The 18,609-nt window shown below is 44.3% G+C and overlaps 2 protein-coding genes across 13 annotated transcripts in view; one reads left to right on the top strand and one right to left on the bottom strand.

Annotated features, from left to right (window-relative positions):
• Positions 1-16,866, top strand: part of CFAP44 (cilia and flagella associated protein 44) — a 158,714-nt gene extending 141,848 nt beyond the window's left edge. For 2 of the 5 annotated variants that reach the window (XM_007098616.3, XM_007098617.3), the window contains exons 33-39: positions 3,394-3,554; positions 4,759-4,893; positions 8,077-9,145; positions 13,237-13,364; positions 14,217-14,398; positions 15,720-15,798; positions 16,596-16,866. In XM_007098616.3, coding sequence (XP_007098678.2) covers positions 3,394-3,554; positions 4,759-4,893; positions 8,077-8,268 — 488 coding nt within the window. In that variant the 3' untranslated portion in view covers positions 8,269-9,145; positions 13,237-13,364; positions 14,217-14,398; positions 15,720-15,798; positions 16,596-16,866. The remainder of the gene's footprint in view (positions 1-3,393; positions 3,555-4,758; positions 4,894-8,076; positions 9,146-13,236; positions 13,365-14,216; positions 14,399-15,719; positions 15,799-16,595) is intronic. The other 3 variants (XM_042998754.1, XM_042998752.1, XM_042998753.1) reach the window with 3 other exon arrangements.
• The window catches only part of BOC (BOC cell adhesion associated, oncogene regulated), a 72,798-nt gene continuing 66,261 nt past the window's right edge, over positions 12,073-18,609 (bottom strand). For 7 of the 8 annotated variants that reach the window (XM_042998758.1, XM_042998760.1, XM_042998757.1 and 4 more), the window contains 6 exons: positions 18,231-18,353; positions 15,711-15,932; positions 14,774-15,009; positions 14,482-14,558; positions 13,831-14,024; positions 12,073-12,817 (listed from right to left, as the gene is read on the bottom strand). In XM_042998758.1, coding sequence (XP_042854692.1) covers positions 12,630-12,817; positions 13,831-14,024; positions 14,482-14,558; positions 14,774-15,009; positions 15,711-15,932; positions 18,231-18,353 — 1,040 coding nt within the window. In that variant the 3' untranslated portion in view covers positions 12,073-12,629. Of the gene's footprint in view, positions 12,818-13,830; positions 14,025-14,481; positions 14,559-14,773; positions 15,010-15,710; positions 15,933-18,230; positions 18,354-18,609 lie in introns of those variants that run through there. The other variant, XM_042998764.1, reaches the window with a different exon arrangement.

Below are 18,609 nucleotides of genomic sequence, written 5' to 3'. Positions count from 1 at the left end.
TCTCTTTCTGATACTATCTGCTATCCCCTTCCCCAGGGTCAACTGGCAGGTAAGTACACATGCATATCTATGTATCCACACATAATATATGGAATCTTGTGCATGTTTATAACTGTACTATATTGTTCATATCATTTTTCAGTTCACTTTATTAAACCAATTTTTGAGAGGTATCCATATTGCTATAGATAATTTATTCACTTTAACTGCTGCTACCATATTCCATTATAGGACTTGGAAAGAATTTATTTCTTCAATCTTCTGTCAATGGATATTTGGGGTATATCTATTTTTTGTGATTACGGAGTTAGAGTAAACTTTCTTGTACACCTCTCCCTGCCCATGTGAGAAGGTGAATCCCCAGGACCAGGGTCTCTGGTTTGTAGGGGGATTATGCATTTTCAGCTCTCCTATATATTGCCAAGTTGCCCTCTAGGGTGGTTGTACCATTTTATCTCACTCCTGCCTCTCTCCTCTTCCCCAGCACTGTGTGAGAATTGTCTAGACTCTTCTCAGGAACATTTGATGCTGTCAAGTGTTAATATTTTTTTGCCAGCCTTGTGGATGTTAAATTGTGTTTCACTGTGGTTTTTATTCATGTTTCCTGGATTCTGGTGAGGTTGAACATCTTTGCATACATTTATTGCCATTTATTTGTGTTTCCTTTTCTGTAAATTGTCTGTTATATACTTCGCCTATTTTTTACTTCTATTTCTTGTTTTCTTATTGATTTTGGGGAGTTCTTTCTGTATTCTGTCTTTGTCCATTAAGTGCATTTCAAATTTCTTCTAGTTTGTGAGTTGATTTTTTTACTTTGTTTAGTGTATCTTTTTTGGGATATAGACATTTAAAATCTTAATATAGTTAATGTTATCAAAGTTTTTTTTTTTTTTGCATTGTGTCTATGTGTAGGTCTTAAGAAATCCTTTCCTGTTTTGTGATCATATTTTGTCTACGGTTTCCTCTATTACTAGTGTTCTTCATATTTGCATTTTTAATCTATCTGGAGTTAAGGTGGTTACTATAAGATGTACAGTATAAAGAGTACTATCCTTTAAAAAATACTTTTTGTCGTATTTGATATATGGAACATGAGTGTAAGTTGTGAATTTTCCAACTTTAAAAATAACAATATTGCCAATACTTTACTACTTTAATACCACAGAACTGTACAGTTGAAATGATTAAAATGATACGTTTTTCTGTTGTGTATTTTACCACATTGGAACTATATTTATATTTTTTAATTTGAAAAAGAAAAAATGGGAAGACTATGGTGGTCAACTGGTCAACCAATCCAAGTTGCTTGGATTTGTAGAGGCCAGTTTCCAATGAGTGCTGATGGTTCTGCCTTCATGGGTGGCTGGATTATAAAATTAAAAAAAATACACATTAAGACTCCAGGTTTAAATAACACTTATTTGAGACACAGAGTTTTCTTAGGTGTAGGCCTTCTCATGTACTTCACATTCCTCTGGCTTCTGTAGCTCATGAATATTGTTTATATTTGAAAGTGCTATTCATCAAACCAAGGAATAAGCTAGTATAAAAACAAGGAAAGAAGCTTGTTTCCCTTTGGGTAACTCTCAGTTTGGGAAAATTGTGAAGATGAAATGAGGTATTCAAATTTTCAGAATGTGAATGGAAATAAAAGGGAATAATCTGTGTGATATAAGGTTTTTCAGCAACTTTCAGTTCTTCTCTCACCCATCCCCCGGCCCATTTTCTGAAAAGCAAGTTGTGAGTCTGGTTAAAGACTGATCTGAATCTGAAAGTAGAACTAGGAATGGGTTCCTTTTCTGTAAGCCAGCAAGCAAAGGCTTAACAGTGATGAGAAACACCACAGTTGGCTTGTTGTTGCCTTCTTTCCTCCCCAGACCCAATGGGCAAGAAGAGGGGAGTCTAGAACATGGTGATGGGAAGAGGTAAGTTCATTCACTCCATTCCAAGGATGACACAGCTCTAAGCCATGGGGAATGCATGTGGTAAATATTCCAGAAAGTTTTATGTCTCTAGTGAACACTAGCTGGCCTGAGTAGGAGAAAGGCATAGGCTGGTTCCACAGAGAGAATGGCAAGGACCAGAGTCCGTGTCCTAGTATATGAGGCTGTCCTGAGAAAGGGCATTAGCTGAAGGGAGTCAAAGTTCTTACTGAGAGGCCAAGCAGGCAGCCACAGGCTAGCACACATGTGCAAATGTTCTAACCTTAATTTTTGTATCAATGATTATCATGACCACATTACACAAGTCACTGGGAACCCTACTCACATAGAAGTGAATAACCCCTCCCTGGATAGGGCACAATGGCAGCCGTGGTTACACCATTATATTCAGTCATAACAATGATACCAGAATACAAACTTCTGCACTGTAGCAGAATTGTATCATCTCATTATACTTTCGAGCCTTCAGATTTAGGGGACAGTCTGGTGACTGAGAAAGTCTTGTTACAAGATTTTATTTTCTGGGGGAGCTCAGACCCCACAAATGGAATTTTCTCCAGATGTTCCAGTGTTCTCATGTTGAGAAAAGGCAGTAAACAAAAGTAAAATATATTGCATGTTAGATGGAAATCATTGCTAAGAAGAGAAATTAAGAAGGAATTGAAAGGAGAGTGCTCAGGTGAGTAGGGGCCAGGAACTGCTCCCTGGAAACATGGCTTACCTGGTAAGGTGTGGTTTTCCCTGGTTAGAGGATGAAGACCTGCTCTTGGTTACCACTTCAGGACTGAGTGTATTGGAAATGAGCCTTTTACCCATCTCACAACTTGCTTTCAGAAAATGGGCTGGGGAGAGGGAGCCATGTGGTTATTTGGGAAGAGCATTTCAGTCAGTGGGAACTGAGAAGGAGTGAGCCTGGAATGTTTGAGAAGCAAACAGGAGGCCAGTGTGTCTGCAGTTAATGAGGAGAGAAGTATAGGGCAGGAGGTGGGGAGAGATCACAGGGGCAGGACAGACCTTGTAAGGCCTCATGAACCACTGCAGTGACTTTAATTTTTACTTGGAGTAGGATGGAACTTTTCCTCTAAGTACCTGCTCTGTTCCTAACACTAGATGCTATAGAGATCAGTAATTAAAAAAAAAAATCTGAAGCATCTCTAGTCTAGTTGGGGCCCATTAACAGTCTGCGGAGGGACACCTCATAGCATGTAAGCCAGCGGGGAAAGCTGAGTCTGCTTTACACAGGATTTTCAAGTAGGTGAAAACACAGGAATGGGCATTGTAGGTGAGCAAAGGAGCAGGTAAAGAGTCACAGGAAAAATCAACTGGTAACATAAAATCCTTTACCATCCTCTTGCAAAAGTTGTTCTATAGAATGTTGTTGTTACTGGTATTGTTCATTTAATAACCATGAAACTACTGAATAACCTAAGACAGTGATGTCTTCTTTTAGAAATGGAAGAAACGGTCCGTCGGCTAATGATCAGCAAGTTTGGCCGTGTGATAGACCTAGAAGCCCTTCAGACACTTTCTGTGAATACAATGCTTGAAGAGCTAAAGATCAAAAAACTTCGAAAGGAGCTATCAAATGCAAAGGAAATGAAGATGTGGGAGGTAACGGATGGGAGGACAGGTGACCCAACTTGGTCAAACTTGGGTTGAGGCAAGAAATGCTGTCAGTGGTTCCCGTGAAACATCTGTGCAGCCAGAGATGATTCTGTGAGCCCAACTTGGCTCCCCCATGATATTAAGCCTGTCTTGCATCCTTACCATTCATTTAGTTTAAGGGACTTGCCTATCTTGTGCTAGTGAAAACACCAGCACTGGGTTTTGGGGTCTTAAGTACATGGACATACGATGACAAAATGGCATGGATGATTACAAAGATGCCACTTTGAGGTCTACATTAATGTATAAATATATGTTCTGGCAGTGTTAGAGATGGAACTGCTCTGCTCTGAGGGTCCCAATTATATTATTCCCTATTGCTTTTGCATGCTCTTAGTATCTGGAAATTAGAAAACATCTCTAAGTAATAAATTCTATAACCAGGTATGGACTATTTAGCTGGTAGGATCTTAGAAGATGTTAATGCCTACATTGTTGCCTGAGCTATGAGATGAGGCAGTGCCCCAGTTATAGCCAGATTCAAACACAGGAGCTTTTATAAAAATTTGCAAGTCCCCAGATCACTGTGACTTCTCCAGTTTCCAGTTTTACCTCATCCGTAGACAGGGTAGGAGAAGAGGTTCCTAGTGCTATCTTGTCTCATCTTTGCTATCCAAGATTCACCACAATGCTTTGAAGAAGCAAATTACTGGAGCGTTCATGTCAATGGGACTGGTTCCTTTCAGGGGAATGCTGGAGATAATAGGGGCAATCTAAAATAATTTTTTGAAGCAGTAAGAGAACAAAGAAAGCCATTAGGAGACCTATGGCCATTCAAGCTGGCTACCTTGAGGATCATGGGCCGAGACTGGGAAAAGAACAGTATATGAGAGCTTGCTGTTTCAATTAATGTTCTTCCTTTTAAATAATGAATAGCAGCATTCAGTATGCACACTCATTTCATTCTTCAACAATAAAGCGGTATCTATCTTATTTTTACCTACTTTGATCCTTGAGCATACCTACATTCTGCTTTTCTCTAATCAAACCACAGACAAAGCAGTTGGCCCAGGTTGCATCTTAATATTGATTTCTGATTAATTTTTTCCATATGCATGTTTGTTGAATGGTTTTGACCAAATCTGGACATGCATTTTTCTAATTCATCTCTTATTCACTTAATCCATTTTGCATCTTCCTGCCCTGGCAGGAAAAGATTGCTCAAGTACGATGGGAGCTGATGATGAAGACAAAGGAACACACCAAAAAGCTTCATCAGATGAATGATTTATGTACCGAAAAGAAGAAACTTGATTCTCGACTGAATACACTACAGAACCAGCAGGTATGTAACTTCTTTTCAGACCCTTTATCAGAGTTGGGGAAACTCTATAAAGGTAACTATTCACAAGACTATCAAGTACTGGCATTTAAACAAATTTTGATCTCAAGACCACGTCCAGCCCACCTGGGTCCCGGAGGACATGAAGTTGCTGGTACCTACTATATAAGTGAGTCTGAGGGACTGGCTTTATTGTATGCCATTTGGGTGCCGTGAATTTACATATGTATTAACCTATGGGGTTTGCCTTGGCCCTGGTGAGATGAGATTTAGGTACAAATGACACCAATATAATCCCTAAATTTGGTGTTAAATACCCATTTCCAATATTTATTTCATTTGATTTAAAGTGGGTATCTTTAATTGTAGGATCTCACATTACTTTATTAAAACACTTGTTACTTTGTATGGCTTTCACCTTGTTCTTACATAATTCTTATTCAGCGTGACATAATACATAATATATGGTAGATAACTCTTATTTAATACAGGTTCACCTGATTCAAGGTTCACCTAGGTGAGGTACCCTCTAGCAACCTAACACATACATGACATATTTTGATTTTTTAAATGCTTTTTATTTTTTAAATTTTTTTATTCATTTTGAGGCGGGGAGGGGCAGAGAGAGAAAGAGAGAATCCCAAGCAGGCTCTGCACAGTCAGCATGGAGCCTGATGTGGGGCTGAAACTCACCAATCACGAGATCATGACCTGAGCTGAAACCAAGAGTCAGACACTTAACTGACTGAGCCACCCAGGTGACCCATAGGACATATTTTAATATATATGTCATATTCTTATAATAGTATCTGCAAAAATGCCCATTGTTTCTCTTGGTTTTCTTTGTTTTGTTTTCTTTAAGCATACTGGAAATGGTTTAAGCCAAGGGCTCTCCAAGTGTGTTCCCCTGAAGAACAGTGTCAACATCACCTGGGGAATTTGCTACAATTGCAGATTCTTGGGCCCCATCTGCAGATCTACTGAATCAGCAGCATTGGGGGAGGCGCCCAGCCAACTACATTAACAAGCCTTCTAGATGATTCTGATGCAGGCTAGAGTTTAAGAATCACTGGTCCAAGCACAAATCTAGAAGAAAGAATGAGTAAGAGGACTTGGGAGGCTAATAATTGGAGATTCAGTATGAGAGGATGACTGGAATCTGAGTATCAAGGGCCGTTTAGCCACGCAAGACTTTTTGAGTGAAGAACAAGATAGTGTTCCAGAAGGTTAATGCCTAAACAAGACCTTCACAGAATAAGCAGTCATAAACATTTTGTTGACTTTATGTGCTTTGATAAGTCTAGACATGTTGGACAGAAAAGAGTTTGAAGAGTTTGAGTAGAAGATTGGTTGAATGGGAAAGGAAATTAATAGTATATGTCTCTTTACATAGCATATACATATCTTTATATACATATTTTTACACATAGGTATACATACAGCAATAAAGTAATACATTGTACATGTAAATGTACATTCTCTTTACATAAGCTGTCTCATACTACTACTCTCAAAATATTACTTTCCTAAGCTCAGAGTAGTTAAGTAACTAGCTCAGAGCTAATGCATGGTGCTTAATTTCTTGGTTTGCTTTTTTGTTTTTGCATGGTGCTTAGTTTTTAAACCAAGGACTGTCCACCTCCAAAGTTGACTCCATTGCTATCATTCTTCCAACAATCTAGGCATGAATTGGGATATATAGATGGCAAGAACAAAAAAGTGTCAGAGGACATTTCAAAGTAAGAATAGCCATACTTTGAGTGGATACGGTGAGAAAAATGAGGGAATGTTAAGGTGACTTCAAAGTGACTATGTGGGGTAACACCAGGAGTGATGACAGCATGAGCTGGTGCATAAGTTTAGCTACAAGTGGCCCAAAGCCCTCATGGAGAGTAGCTGAAAATAGGGGCTCTTTTCCTCACTTAACAAGAAGTTTGGAGAAGACATCTGAGGGTTTTAGGCTTAGTGGATCTGTAACACCAGGGCCAATACCTCTGATTCTTTGTGATTCTTTGAAGTTTCCTTCAAAGTCACATGATGGCTGCCTCAGCTCAAAGCTTCACGTCCGAATGCAAATGTCAGCCTTTCAGGTCCCTTTCACTAAGAAAGCAAGTGTTTTCTGCTTATATCCATGTGGCCACCCCTAGATGGAAGAGAAACTGGAGAACGCATATTTAGCTTTTATAGCCCATAGAGTGAAGGTGGGCAGGGGAGAAGAGGCAGAAGGTATTGGGTAACAGTAACCCCCACTTAGCTATGAAGTGAGTCCGTAGAGGTAATGGACAAAGCATGGGCTTTTGGCTTCCGGTAACCCAGTTCTCACCCTGCTTCAAATCCTTAGGAATATAGTGACAAGGCCCAGTTTAATGAATCTCTTGGTCTAGTGTCCATATCTGTGAACTGGAATAACAGCTTGTTCAGAGTTGTGAGGGGTACATGAGATAGCACATGGAAAGCACTGGGCACAGAGTGGACACTAGAGAATTGCTATCTTCCTCCCTTTAATGTGCCTTCAAAGTCTATTGAGCCCATACTTCTATGACAAACTCTGGGACGAGTGGTGGGTAGTGAGATCGAGGCCCGCCGGCCTTCTCTCTTACAGGCACAGGATCTTGCAAGACAGGCATCAAACAGGCATTTAGGTTGAACCATATGAAACCGCTACTTTTTGAATCCTAAAAAAGGAGTCTCAAATAGAAGTTTCAGAAGGTTCAATGTCATAGTCACAATGATATATGAAGGATGTTCTGAAAGAACATAGAACAAGAAGTCTTTATCTAGTCCACAGGATAAAGGCCTCCCTAAAAGTGATGTCTGAAGCATGAGCAGGAGTTGGCTGGACAAGGGGAGGAGTCAGATGAGGAAATAGAGATTTCCTTTTTGGAAAACAAAATATAGGCTGTATAAAAAAAGGAAGTGCCTTGTCTTTCATGGTTGCAGTGCTGAGCCCTCCTCAGTAGGAATGATGGATAGCTAGCTTAATGGGACTTGCATTTTAACAGTTACTCATTAGGCCAAAGAAACACATTTCTAATGGTGGAATTTCAGTGGAGGACTTGAAGGCCCCTTAAATTAAGGAGCAATGGTGTTTAAATGGACGGTAGGGTCTGCACTACTAACATTAGGATGGGGAATTTTTCACACTCCAAATGATGCTTAAAGCAGGGAGGTGTTTTCTTTCAACAGGGCAATGCCTTCCAGGGCCCTCGGAAAGCAGACATTGTGGCAAGAAAGAAGGTCACTGAACTGATCCAAGTCCAGGCAGAAAGGATCTTGGCCTTAAAGGAAGAGATCGCTCTTTTGCGTAAGAAAGGTGGTTTTATCCTCCCACCCATTCAGCCTCCACAAGAGAAGGAGATGAAGCCCATGGGCCTTTGAGTTTGCTTTTTTCTCCAATACATCCCAGATTTCTGACATACAACTTACCAGAGAAGTTCCTTGCTGCCTGCAGCAATCCTATTATTTTAAAGTCTTATCTAAAAGTCTAAGACCAGAGCCAGTTATATAGTATGAATAATTTTTCTCCAATTTGGTTAGCTTAGCACAGATGACCGCAGCCAACATCTTATTTCCCATGGAACTGAACCATTTTAGATCTGTTTGGAAACTACTGGATTGAATATGGAGTCTCAGAGAAGGCTGTATCTCAGCATCTGCGATATATCCTGTTTTGGGAAATTTGTTTGGTTATCTGAATTTTTAGCCATCAGCAAGGAAAAACTAGCAATTTGTGAGAAAATCTGTGTTTTTCAATCCTTGGAAAATAAACTCTGATGTTAAGTATTCTCTGAGAGGATGAAAAAAGAAAAGCACAAACTATTCTGCCAACAGTATTTTAGCATAAGAAATGCAAATTAGGATTCTGACATTGTTAACTTCACAGAGCAGTTATTTGGGAGCTCAGGATGCAGGAAATGCAGACAGACAGAACAGATCCCTCTGGATTGGCAGGAAGCAGGAGACTGCCCAGCTTCCTGAATCACCCCTCGCGTCAGCAAACTCCTCAGCTCTGAATGGAGAAGAGCGGGTTTTGCAAAATGGTCAACAAGGCGGCTTTTCTCTGTAGATGTTTGCAGCTCTAACAGTATTCTAGGTATGCCCATAGCTTCTCATGTCCTATGCCATTTTTCCTATTTCTGATGTAGATCCAGAAGTAAGGAATGATTACATAACGCTGAAAGACCATCTCTAACAATCACTTTTGATTGTGCATAATGTTCTGAACTAATTTGAGAGTGTCCTTTTCCGTTTGGGGGTAAGTGGTAATGGGAATGTATGGCTGTACCCATCTAAGAATGATGTGATATTTGGATTCCCATTAGTAAGAGGGAGAACATAGCACTTTAGATCCAGTGTTCTGTGGGTCCATGTTAATGAGCTATCCCATTGAGCTGTCCCAGAATAGAAGTTGGTCACAGAGAAGGAACAGTGAGGAAGGCAGTATTGCATCCATGCAGATGGATCAGCAACATCAAATCTTCCTAACCTGCGACTAGCCTGATCTGTCTCCCCAATTAGATAGGACTCCTTTCCTTTCAAAGATTCTTTCATGTTCCTATTTAAGAGACACGAATAGTCTGTGCTTATTGTCTGTGGGGTAGTAGCTTATCTACTGGAGAGCACCCTCCATCATTTTCTCTGCCGTATGCCCTAAACTGTGTGCGCCTTTCAAGCATTTAAAAAGTGCTACTCGTGAGGGTTTTACCTGTTTACTGATGCATGAAAATTTCTCCCCCAGACATTGCTTAAAACTGCTTATCTCACCCAGTTTCTGAGGGTCAGGAATCTGGGAGCTGCTGAGCGGGCTGTTTTGGGCATGGAGTCCCTCAAGAGGTTACGGTCAAGCTGTGAGTTGGGGCCGCAGCCATCTGAAGCTTGGCTGAGGAGGCAGGGCTCCTTCCAGCCTCACTTGCTTGGCTGTCTGGCTGCGGGCTTCCGCTCCTCACCCAGCTACAATGAGCAACTGCCTGGATCAAGTGCTTGGTCTCCGAGGAGACGCCATGCCCTAGGTGGTAGTGAGGGCCAGGGGAAGTTACGTAATTTCCTGGGCCTCATTTTATTATCCAACAAATGAAGGATTTGGATAAGCTCTAAGTCTCTTTCCCATTCTGAAGTTCTGTGATTCTAACTGCAGCAAGAATGACTTTAGAGTCTGTGGGAGAGCCATGGCAAAGATTCCATGACTTTTTCGACTCTGTAAAACCAACCAGGATCATTACCGTTTTTCCCAAATCAAACTGGACTAAACCATCACTAAGTCCACAATATTCAGGCTTTTATCCAGTAGGCAGTATAGTTAACCCTCAGTTTTTATTTTGAATTGGACAAGACCTATAGCTAGCTTTAGTTTCATTTCTACTTGACTCCAGACTCAGTCTTGAATCTATAGTTACGTATAGCATCGGAGTCTTTGGGAAGTTCAGCTTCAGCTGTGGGTGAATAACTTTCCATTCACTCCTGCTTCCCTGATCGAACGGTTCTCTGCCTCTGCCTCTGTCTCAGAAAAGGCTGCCTTATTTCTGAGAGTGAGGCCAAAATCTGTCCACACTGAGTCCAACTGCTAATGTAACTTGGCAATTTTGAACCCTCATCCATAGTACCATCACAAACCAAAACTGGGAGAAAAAGCAGCTATAGAGCGCAGCCCCTCCATCACAGTTACCCACTGCTGCTCAGTCTGGCTGTCTTGTCACAGAGGACGGCCATGCCTGGAGAGGCCTGTCGGCCCTGGGCGGGGCTCTGCACCCCTACCAGCGCCTGCCCTCTAGATCTTACTCCCCCTTTAGTAAATTATACAGCCTTTGCGGGCTGAATCAGACTTCTAAAAGGCACTATAATAATTAACCTGAAGAAATAGATATTGAATTTCAGTGTATTTTATAAGCTACTTCGTTTTCTAGGCTACAATTTAGAGGCCTCACAGCCTTTCCTCTTTTCCTGCAGCTGGCTGAGGTAAATACACATATTTATCTCACTTAATGTGCCTTGCAAGTGTTTTTTCTTTCCTAGGACTTTTTTGGGGAGCTAAAGTCATTCAGTATTGTTATGGTTCCAGGGCTGCATAGAAAGCAATTTTATGTATCACTTCCATAAAGTTCACCAAAATTCACTTTGACAGCTATTTGGGATCATCAAGGAGAGAAAAAAAATTAAGCCACTAAGCTAGGAGGTGAGTTACAGTCCAGATCTGAGAGGCCCTGGACTGAGTAAAGATGGAGAGCACTGGCTCTGTCCCACTCTGGGAAGTGACTTCTATGTCCTCAGTGAAGGTTGTGGCTGAACTTACATGCTAGTTCTTCTATCATTTCCATGTTCCTTATAGGCCTTCACTTTGTTTCTTAAAATATTTTTTAAATACAGCTTTTCTGAAGATCATGTTGCATCTCGATGAGAGCTCTTTATCCAATTTAGCTATTGGATGGAAAAAGCATGCAAGCTAAGAGCAGGCGCACTATTTCTTCCGGCCAGCAGAGGGTGCGCTTGTCCTAGAATCTTGTCTCTCTCTCTGGCATCTACTAGAGCGTGGGGAGTCTGGCTCTGGGACTCTTAACCAGATTAAGTGTCTCAAGCCGCATTTCATCTGTAACTTACCTTCAATCTAGAAAATACTTTTCCCTCACGAGAACAATGGGAGTGCTAGCGCTTTCACTGCAAAGCTTCAGCCCCCATCTAGTGCCAGTTGCACGTATCAAGGTTGGTCCCAGGGTTGTACAGAAAGAAGTAAATCTTGACTCCCTGGTTGTTTAAAAATTAACTCCTCTGGCAATGTTGGTCTATTGTAGGAAAGAAGGAAAGCGGATCTTATCAGGCACCACGCGTGCATGTGCAGCCTAGCACTTAACTAAATGGTATTTTGGAGAAAGTAGTCTTCCACACGGATCTATAGAGAAAAGAGAAGTTTCATTCCTCCCATAAGACCAAAGCCTCCCCTCGAGTCCAGTCAGTAAGAGACTGCGAATCTGTTTCTCCTTGCCTCCTTCACACAATTTCCCTCTTGGACGAAACACTTACTGACACAGTATTTTAAAAGACAAAAAATGAAACGTCTCCTACCTCTTCCAGATCTCGGCTCTGTCTTGACAGAGCTAAAAATGTCACGAGTGGAGGTTTTCTTCAAATATTCAAAAAGTGTATCCTAATGTTTAAAGAGGATGCTGACTCATATGTGACTAAGCTGAGCGGTACAGGGAAGACTAAACATTTATTTAGAAGTTACAGTGTTTGTTTTTACAGAGATATGCTGCCACAGATTGATTCTGGAAGGTCTGTTAATGCTTGTAGGACTATACACATCTTAGTCCATTCTCGTGGGCATCTTCTGAAAACATCTCCTGTAGTACCAGCTCCAGCCGTCTTCACCAGTGTCTCTAGCCTGTGATAGCGGGGCCCTTGCTTTTCCTTCATCGTTGTCACGAACAGTGTGCTAAGATTCTTCCTTCCGCAAGCTTCTCTGGGGGCCTTCTGCAGCCTCCTGGGCAGTGACAGAGGCTCTAGGGAAGGGCTGCCTTCTCAGTCTATGTTACTCTTTCCTGGTTGAATCCTGTATTGGGGCTTCTTTGATTCCCTTCTCATACCTCAATGGGTAGGATTCCCTACATCTCTCCAGAATTATAAAAACACATATACATTTATTTACAAGTGCATAAATATATAAATATGACTATTATAGAAAAATAAATACCAATTTTCTGTCTCTTTTTAAAAACAATATATAGTCTTTCTGGGATATTGGTTTCTGCCTAAATTGTAGGAGGTGGTGTTTCAAAAGATACATGCAATGGTGGGCTGGGGGAGAGCCGTATCCCGAGCTCCTGCCCTGTGTAGGCTCCTTTGGGGTGCTGGGAACACCAGTCTCCACCACCCACTTGGCAGGAGTTAGGACTGTCCACCTCTTCAACTGGGACAAGGCCCAAGCAGCACGGGGGCCCTGAGGGGAGAGAAAAGTGGGAAACATTAAAATCCAGACTGATCAGGAATCAGTGCTCAGTGGTACTGGGTCAGTCTCTCTCTGTGATGGGAGTTGGTTATACTACCCCTAAGAGAAAGACAGAAACAACTGTGACAATGACATTTATGCTCCCTCTAAGGTCTCAGAGACATGGGTGGACCACTTGTTGCCCATGTCCCACCTACACATTTCAGTGGTGGGACCACAGAGACTCTCGACTACTTAGCCTGTAACCTGGGGTGGATGAAGTCAGCTGAGCCATGAAATGTGGGAGAGAGCCCTGTTCTTTCCAGATTCAAGTGGCTAGTCTACCTGTATGGTAGGATTTCTGGGCATAATCCCACCCCAGATGGTGTCCAGTTTTGATGATGCCGGTCTTAGAATTTTATCTCCCAGAGACGGTGTCTAGGATCTGCATGCGAACGGACCATTCCTACCATGGAAGCTAAGAAGCGTTAGCCAACGGAACCAGCCTCACTGCAACCAGCGTGTGCTGATTCCCAAGAGCCTGGCACGAGGGAAGATGGTAGGACAGGGGTCATGCATGGAGGCTCATGGAGAAAAAGTTCTGTGGAAGCAGAGTTATGATGATGTGAGAACTCGGCTTCCTAATGACTGATATAATCTCATTCCTTAATTAAGAGACAAGACCCAACAGAGCAAGGTATTTGGGGTGATTAGGGAACGCCTCTTGGTGTGAGGAGAGGCAGCTGGAATTTGTGAATGGTCGTGAAACGCAAGACCGAAAGGGCTTCTTTCTCTGAAATGGGAGCGTGTTCTCTTCTCGGCCTTTGAGGACACAGCTTGCCAAGATGGACGTGGACCCAGCTGGTTCATCCGCATGGATCTGTGGGGCTGTGTCTCCCCCACAGAAAAACTGTGGATGACTCTACTTCAGGCCACCTCTCTAGGACACTTCTGGGTTGTGGACGCCTGCCTCCCTCAGGTCATTCCCAACCTCGTCAATTTCCAGCCCTGCCCCTGGCGCCAACCTTGGTGAAAAAGAGGGTCCCACGTTGCTTCCAGCCCAGGACCCTGGGGTACGCTCCTCATGCCTGACTGGCCTGTGGGGGCGGGCTGCTCCTGGAGGTGGTGACAGTCTTGGTGGGGCTGGAGCAGCTGGTGAGTGGAGTCATCAGGCAGTGTATATAAGAAAGAGCCATCCTCTGGGCTAGACTTGGGACCCCTGCAGGCACGAGACCAGATGGAGAGGTGAGGTGGGGGTGGAGTGGGCCTGTATTCCCAGTGCCTGGCTGCTGCCCTGAGGCTGGTCAGGGCTCAGATGGGGCAGGGACGAGTGCCCTTTGAACATGAAGATGTTGTCGTATCACAACTTCTCTGGGTGATTCTAGTCTATTTCCATTTTATTCCATGCAAGTCCTGAGTGCATGAGAGGACATGCAGTCAGGTGTCCAGAGGCCTGGGGACAAAGCCAACTCCATGTGTGCAACTCTGGCCTGCCAAGTGAAGGACAGATTTCTGGAGGCCAACCTATGCCTCAGAGCAGAAAGGGCATTATAACTGCAAACACAACACCTTGAGAAGAGTCCGGCTGAGCAGGTTGTCAGATGTGGGTCCCCCGTCTCCTCTCAGTGACTGAGGTTGGGTTTGAGGGGAAGGCAGGGATGGGAGGGTCCAGTTACCTAGGAATCTGGTGACTGGGGGGGTCATATCCAGTGCCAAGAACGGTCTGCTTCAGCAGGCTGCTGGGGTCATCCCGCTGCTCAAAAGAAAGAGTAACGAAAAGGTCACATCACAGTCCGAGTAACTTTCCTGTTCCGTGTTCAACAGAATGAGCTGCTCCTGACTAAAGAAAGCCAGACACAGCAGCCCAGGATTAAAGAGTAGGAGGGAGGGAGCCCCAGGAGGCAGCCCCCCACCAATGCCCCCGTGTGGGCCCACACCTGTTTGTCTGCGTTCCCAGGACTACGTTACCTGCCGAAGCGCCCCTGGGCAGTGTTGCTGAGGTTTCAGGCCTGGGTAGCCCATGGCAGCGGCAGGGCACCCCCTGTTCACATGGATCCCATTGGCACAGGCCCGTCCACTGGTGCCACTGAGGTAGGGCTGCCCACTGGCTCGGTGGCCTGGGAGTCCTCCCAGTGGTACCATAGTGTATTGGCAGGAGGAGGACAGAAGGGCACTTCGAGGAAAACCCAGGTCTGTTGTATGTTCTGGAAGGACAGAAGGACAGATGTATGCTTAGGCCAAGGAAGCTCAAGGCAGCCTCCAATACCATAGAAATCTCAGAAAATTTCTGACCACATAGGGATGAAAATATTTTCTCTCAGAACATATTCTTCCAGTCACCCACTTCTCCTAACATCTAGATTCTTTTCTTCATTGGGGAGAGGGGTGAGGAGATAGAGGGGCACAGGTTTGGGGAAGGAAGCGGTGAGCCAACAGAAGAAGCAATGTTTGAATGAGACAAGCTGGCCCGATGTGTTGTCATCTGAAGCAGAAATTAGCAACAGGACAAGAGGGAAAGCTCAAGGCATCTACAGACCGAGAGAGGGGGCAGGGAAAGTGTGGGGGGCATTTTCAACTTGAGCAAGTGGTCAGAACAGCAGCTTCAGAATTTAAAAGGAGTTGAAGCCAGACAAGTACTGAGTTCCAGAAAAGAGGGGACAGACCACTTTCCACTTCATACTTTGCATCCACCAGGGTCCATGAGCTGGGAGGAAAGGGCCCAGGCTTGATGTATTCTTATCTCTCCGAGCTCTGTGGGGGACCCAGGAGCTTATGCTCTAGTGCATGTGAAGCAGGGCATCTCCAACCTGCCCTGGGTGGAGGCCTCCTTGGCTTCTTGGGAGGCCCCCTCCTCCCCTCCTCCCCTCCCCAGGCTCCTTCCCCTTGGTGCTGAAGGGTCACTCACTTTGCTTAGACCAGGCCCTCCACAAACAGAAGGGGATGAAGGCGACGATGATGAGGACGACAGAACCCAGGACGACCCCGACAATCAGGTAGGGCAGGTCGCTGGAGCGTGCCACCATGGCCCCGGTGCCCACTGGCCGTTCTATGGTTTCAGGGGGTGGCAGCTGAGGTGGGGCCAGAGTCGGGGGTGGGAGCCGACCAGGATGGCCAGAAGACTTCCGGGCTGTAATTGTGAACAAGACACTTCAGCATCGATTCCTTCACATTTCTCTCACAACAAACAGGAAACATCAACAGACCTGATTCCATGGGTGTGGGAAATGGGGTCAAACTCATAAGGCAGGGCCTCAAAACTCTGTATTAGATGAGTGTGGTATCCAAGCTCAGCTTTGAACTGGCCTCTGATGGGAAATTTGTTACTGCAGAAGGCATCTGAACCTTCTACTTCAAAATACAACCCAAACACTGGTCTCAGAATGGGTCTTCTGGGCAGAAAAGGTATAGGGCTTTTCTCAAAGAACAGCTGGTGAACTTTTGGAAGAAAATCTAAAAACAGGATGCATGAAACCAGCAAAATAACTGGGAATGGAAGATCCTACCCATGGTTTTGCTATTCCTGGGCAGATTAAGGGATGCAAAGTGCCAAGTCTGAGCCTGGGCCTAGAGCAAGGAGATGGAGGGACTCTCTAGCACAGCCGGTAGTTGGGAAACACCAACTCAGTGACAAGACGGTGACTCCTCCTCGGCGTTGTGCTATTGTCAGGGTGTGCCTGACCTTGAGAACTCCCTTTCAGAGCCATCTTCCCCCTGGGTTCTCCCACAGCACAGGCGGTGACTTCCCGCTACCTCTCCGAAGGCTGCTGCTTACATTTTTCTGTCTTCTCAGATCTGCGAGGGTTTCTAATCCCTTCCAGGCTCTATCCTGTATTCTGTTCTGTTCCTATGACTTCAGCCTGTGTCCCAGTGACTGCCAAATACTCCAGGGCCCTCCCCTGCTGGGAGACCTGCTTCTCTCTCAGCATCTCGGAAGAATCTGCTGCAGGAAGTCACCAAATGGTTCCACCTTGTTCCTTTCTCGTGGACTCTGCTTCTCTTCTGGCTTCCCCAGTTCAATAAATGGCAATATCACCCATGTGTACATTATGCCGGACACCTCATGGTTTGCTTTGAACTCTCTTCATTCTCTCCAAGCCCTGACATGCTAGCAACCCCTGGTCCTACACACAGCCTCAAAAGAGACTAAAACTCGGGGCGGCTGGGTAGCTCAGTTAAACACCCAACTCTTGATTTCAGCTCAGCTCATGATCTCACGGTTCATGAGTTAGAGCCCTACACCAAACTCTTGGGATCCTCTGTCTCTTCTTTCTCTAAATACATAAACTTAAGAGACTCAATCTCGTCCCTTCTTTCTACCTTACCTCTCAGCTCTCTCCCATCTGCCCATGCCTGCAGAAATACCTGTGAGCTTTCTCAACCTCACAGCCGCAGAATTCTCAATGACCAGAGTGCCCACTGCCATCCCTGGCCATTCCCTGAGCTCTCTCTCTCTCTCTCTCTCTCTCTCTCTCTCGTCCTCCTTCCCACACCCTCCAACCACCTGGAGCTGTGTGCAGGCTTGCCCTGCCCCCGGGTTACTCCCTTCTCAGTCACCTGAAGAGTCAATCCCTCCAGACCAGTGCGAAGCCTTTGTGAAGCCTCTCTTTGCCCTGGGTACTCTGTGTGAGTCCCCTGATACATGCACAGCCAGAAGTCCTGTGTCTACCCCCTCCCTTCACTGTGCACAACAAAAGAGGTTAGGAGTGCACACAGGAGGCACTGAGTATTTGTTGAGTAACTGACTGAAAGAGCATAAAGCTAGAAAGAGAATCTTGTCCACATAAGGAAAACGGGTTCTTTTCTTCTCTCTGTTCCTATTCCTTTGTAATCTTCCCTTGATGATGTTCTTTGCAATATACTCGGGTTATACACTTGGCAGTATTTGCAAAATGGAGATGGTGGTATCTAAACACTTGACCAATGTGGAAATATTAAGCTTTTCAGTGAAGATGTTTAACATGTTTTAGTGCAGGAAAGAATCTGCTTATAGTTAGATAAACTTGACCCAGAGTGTGCTCAATACCCCTAACTGGCTAAAGGACCTTGGTCAAGATACATCAATTCCTGATGCTCAGTTTCTTTCCTAACTCATGGGGTTGTAATTAAAATAAGTAAACCAATCAATGTAAGTACCAAATTTTATAGGAATATAGTGTTTATAGAAAGTTCTAACCTTAAGAATGGGTTCTATTCCATAAGTTCATGTATGAGTTAATTCCCAAGCTCCCTGAAGCCATCACCATGGCAACCTAATTCATACTTGAGGCACAGGCAAATAAAGAGTTAAAAATGACAAAGTTTAGGGGTATTTGGACAACAAGGAGTCTTCATGGGGAAGACATGACCAGCATGTCGCATGGAGCAGTGACTTTGTCCTGGTGGGCTAAAAATAGCAGGGGAGAGTAGAGAGCCTAAAGAGAATCACCTTTGGTTTCACAGATCATCACGTTGCTGAACTCACTCTCTCCTCCTTCGTTGAAGCACTGCATCTTGATGTCGTAGGAGGTCTCTGGCTGCAGGTGGCTGATGGAATGCCAGTATCTATCCCCTGGAAAAGGCAGCAAGAGAGTCAGTCACACGTGGTGATGTGTACCACCTAGTCCACTTGGAAGCAATCGCAGTCAGGCTTGGACAGGGGTGTGTGTCTGGGCTGGTGCCATGAATGAGGTGGAGGAGAACTATTGGAATTTTTTAGGTGCCACCCAAGTTCCTGTGGTCCCATCACCAAGGGAAGGAAGCGTGTGGATTTATGAACTTGATGACCCCACGCATGGCAGGAGTCAATGATATGGACCCAGATGCCC

This window comes from Panthera tigris, chromosome C2 (genome assembly GCF_018350195.1).
Source record: "Panthera tigris isolate Pti1 chromosome C2, P.tigris_Pti1_mat1.1, whole genome shotgun sequence".
NCBI lineage: Eukaryota > Metazoa > Chordata > Mammalia > Carnivora > Felidae > Panthera > Panthera tigris.
This window is presented reverse-complemented; position numbering and strand designations above follow the sequence as displayed.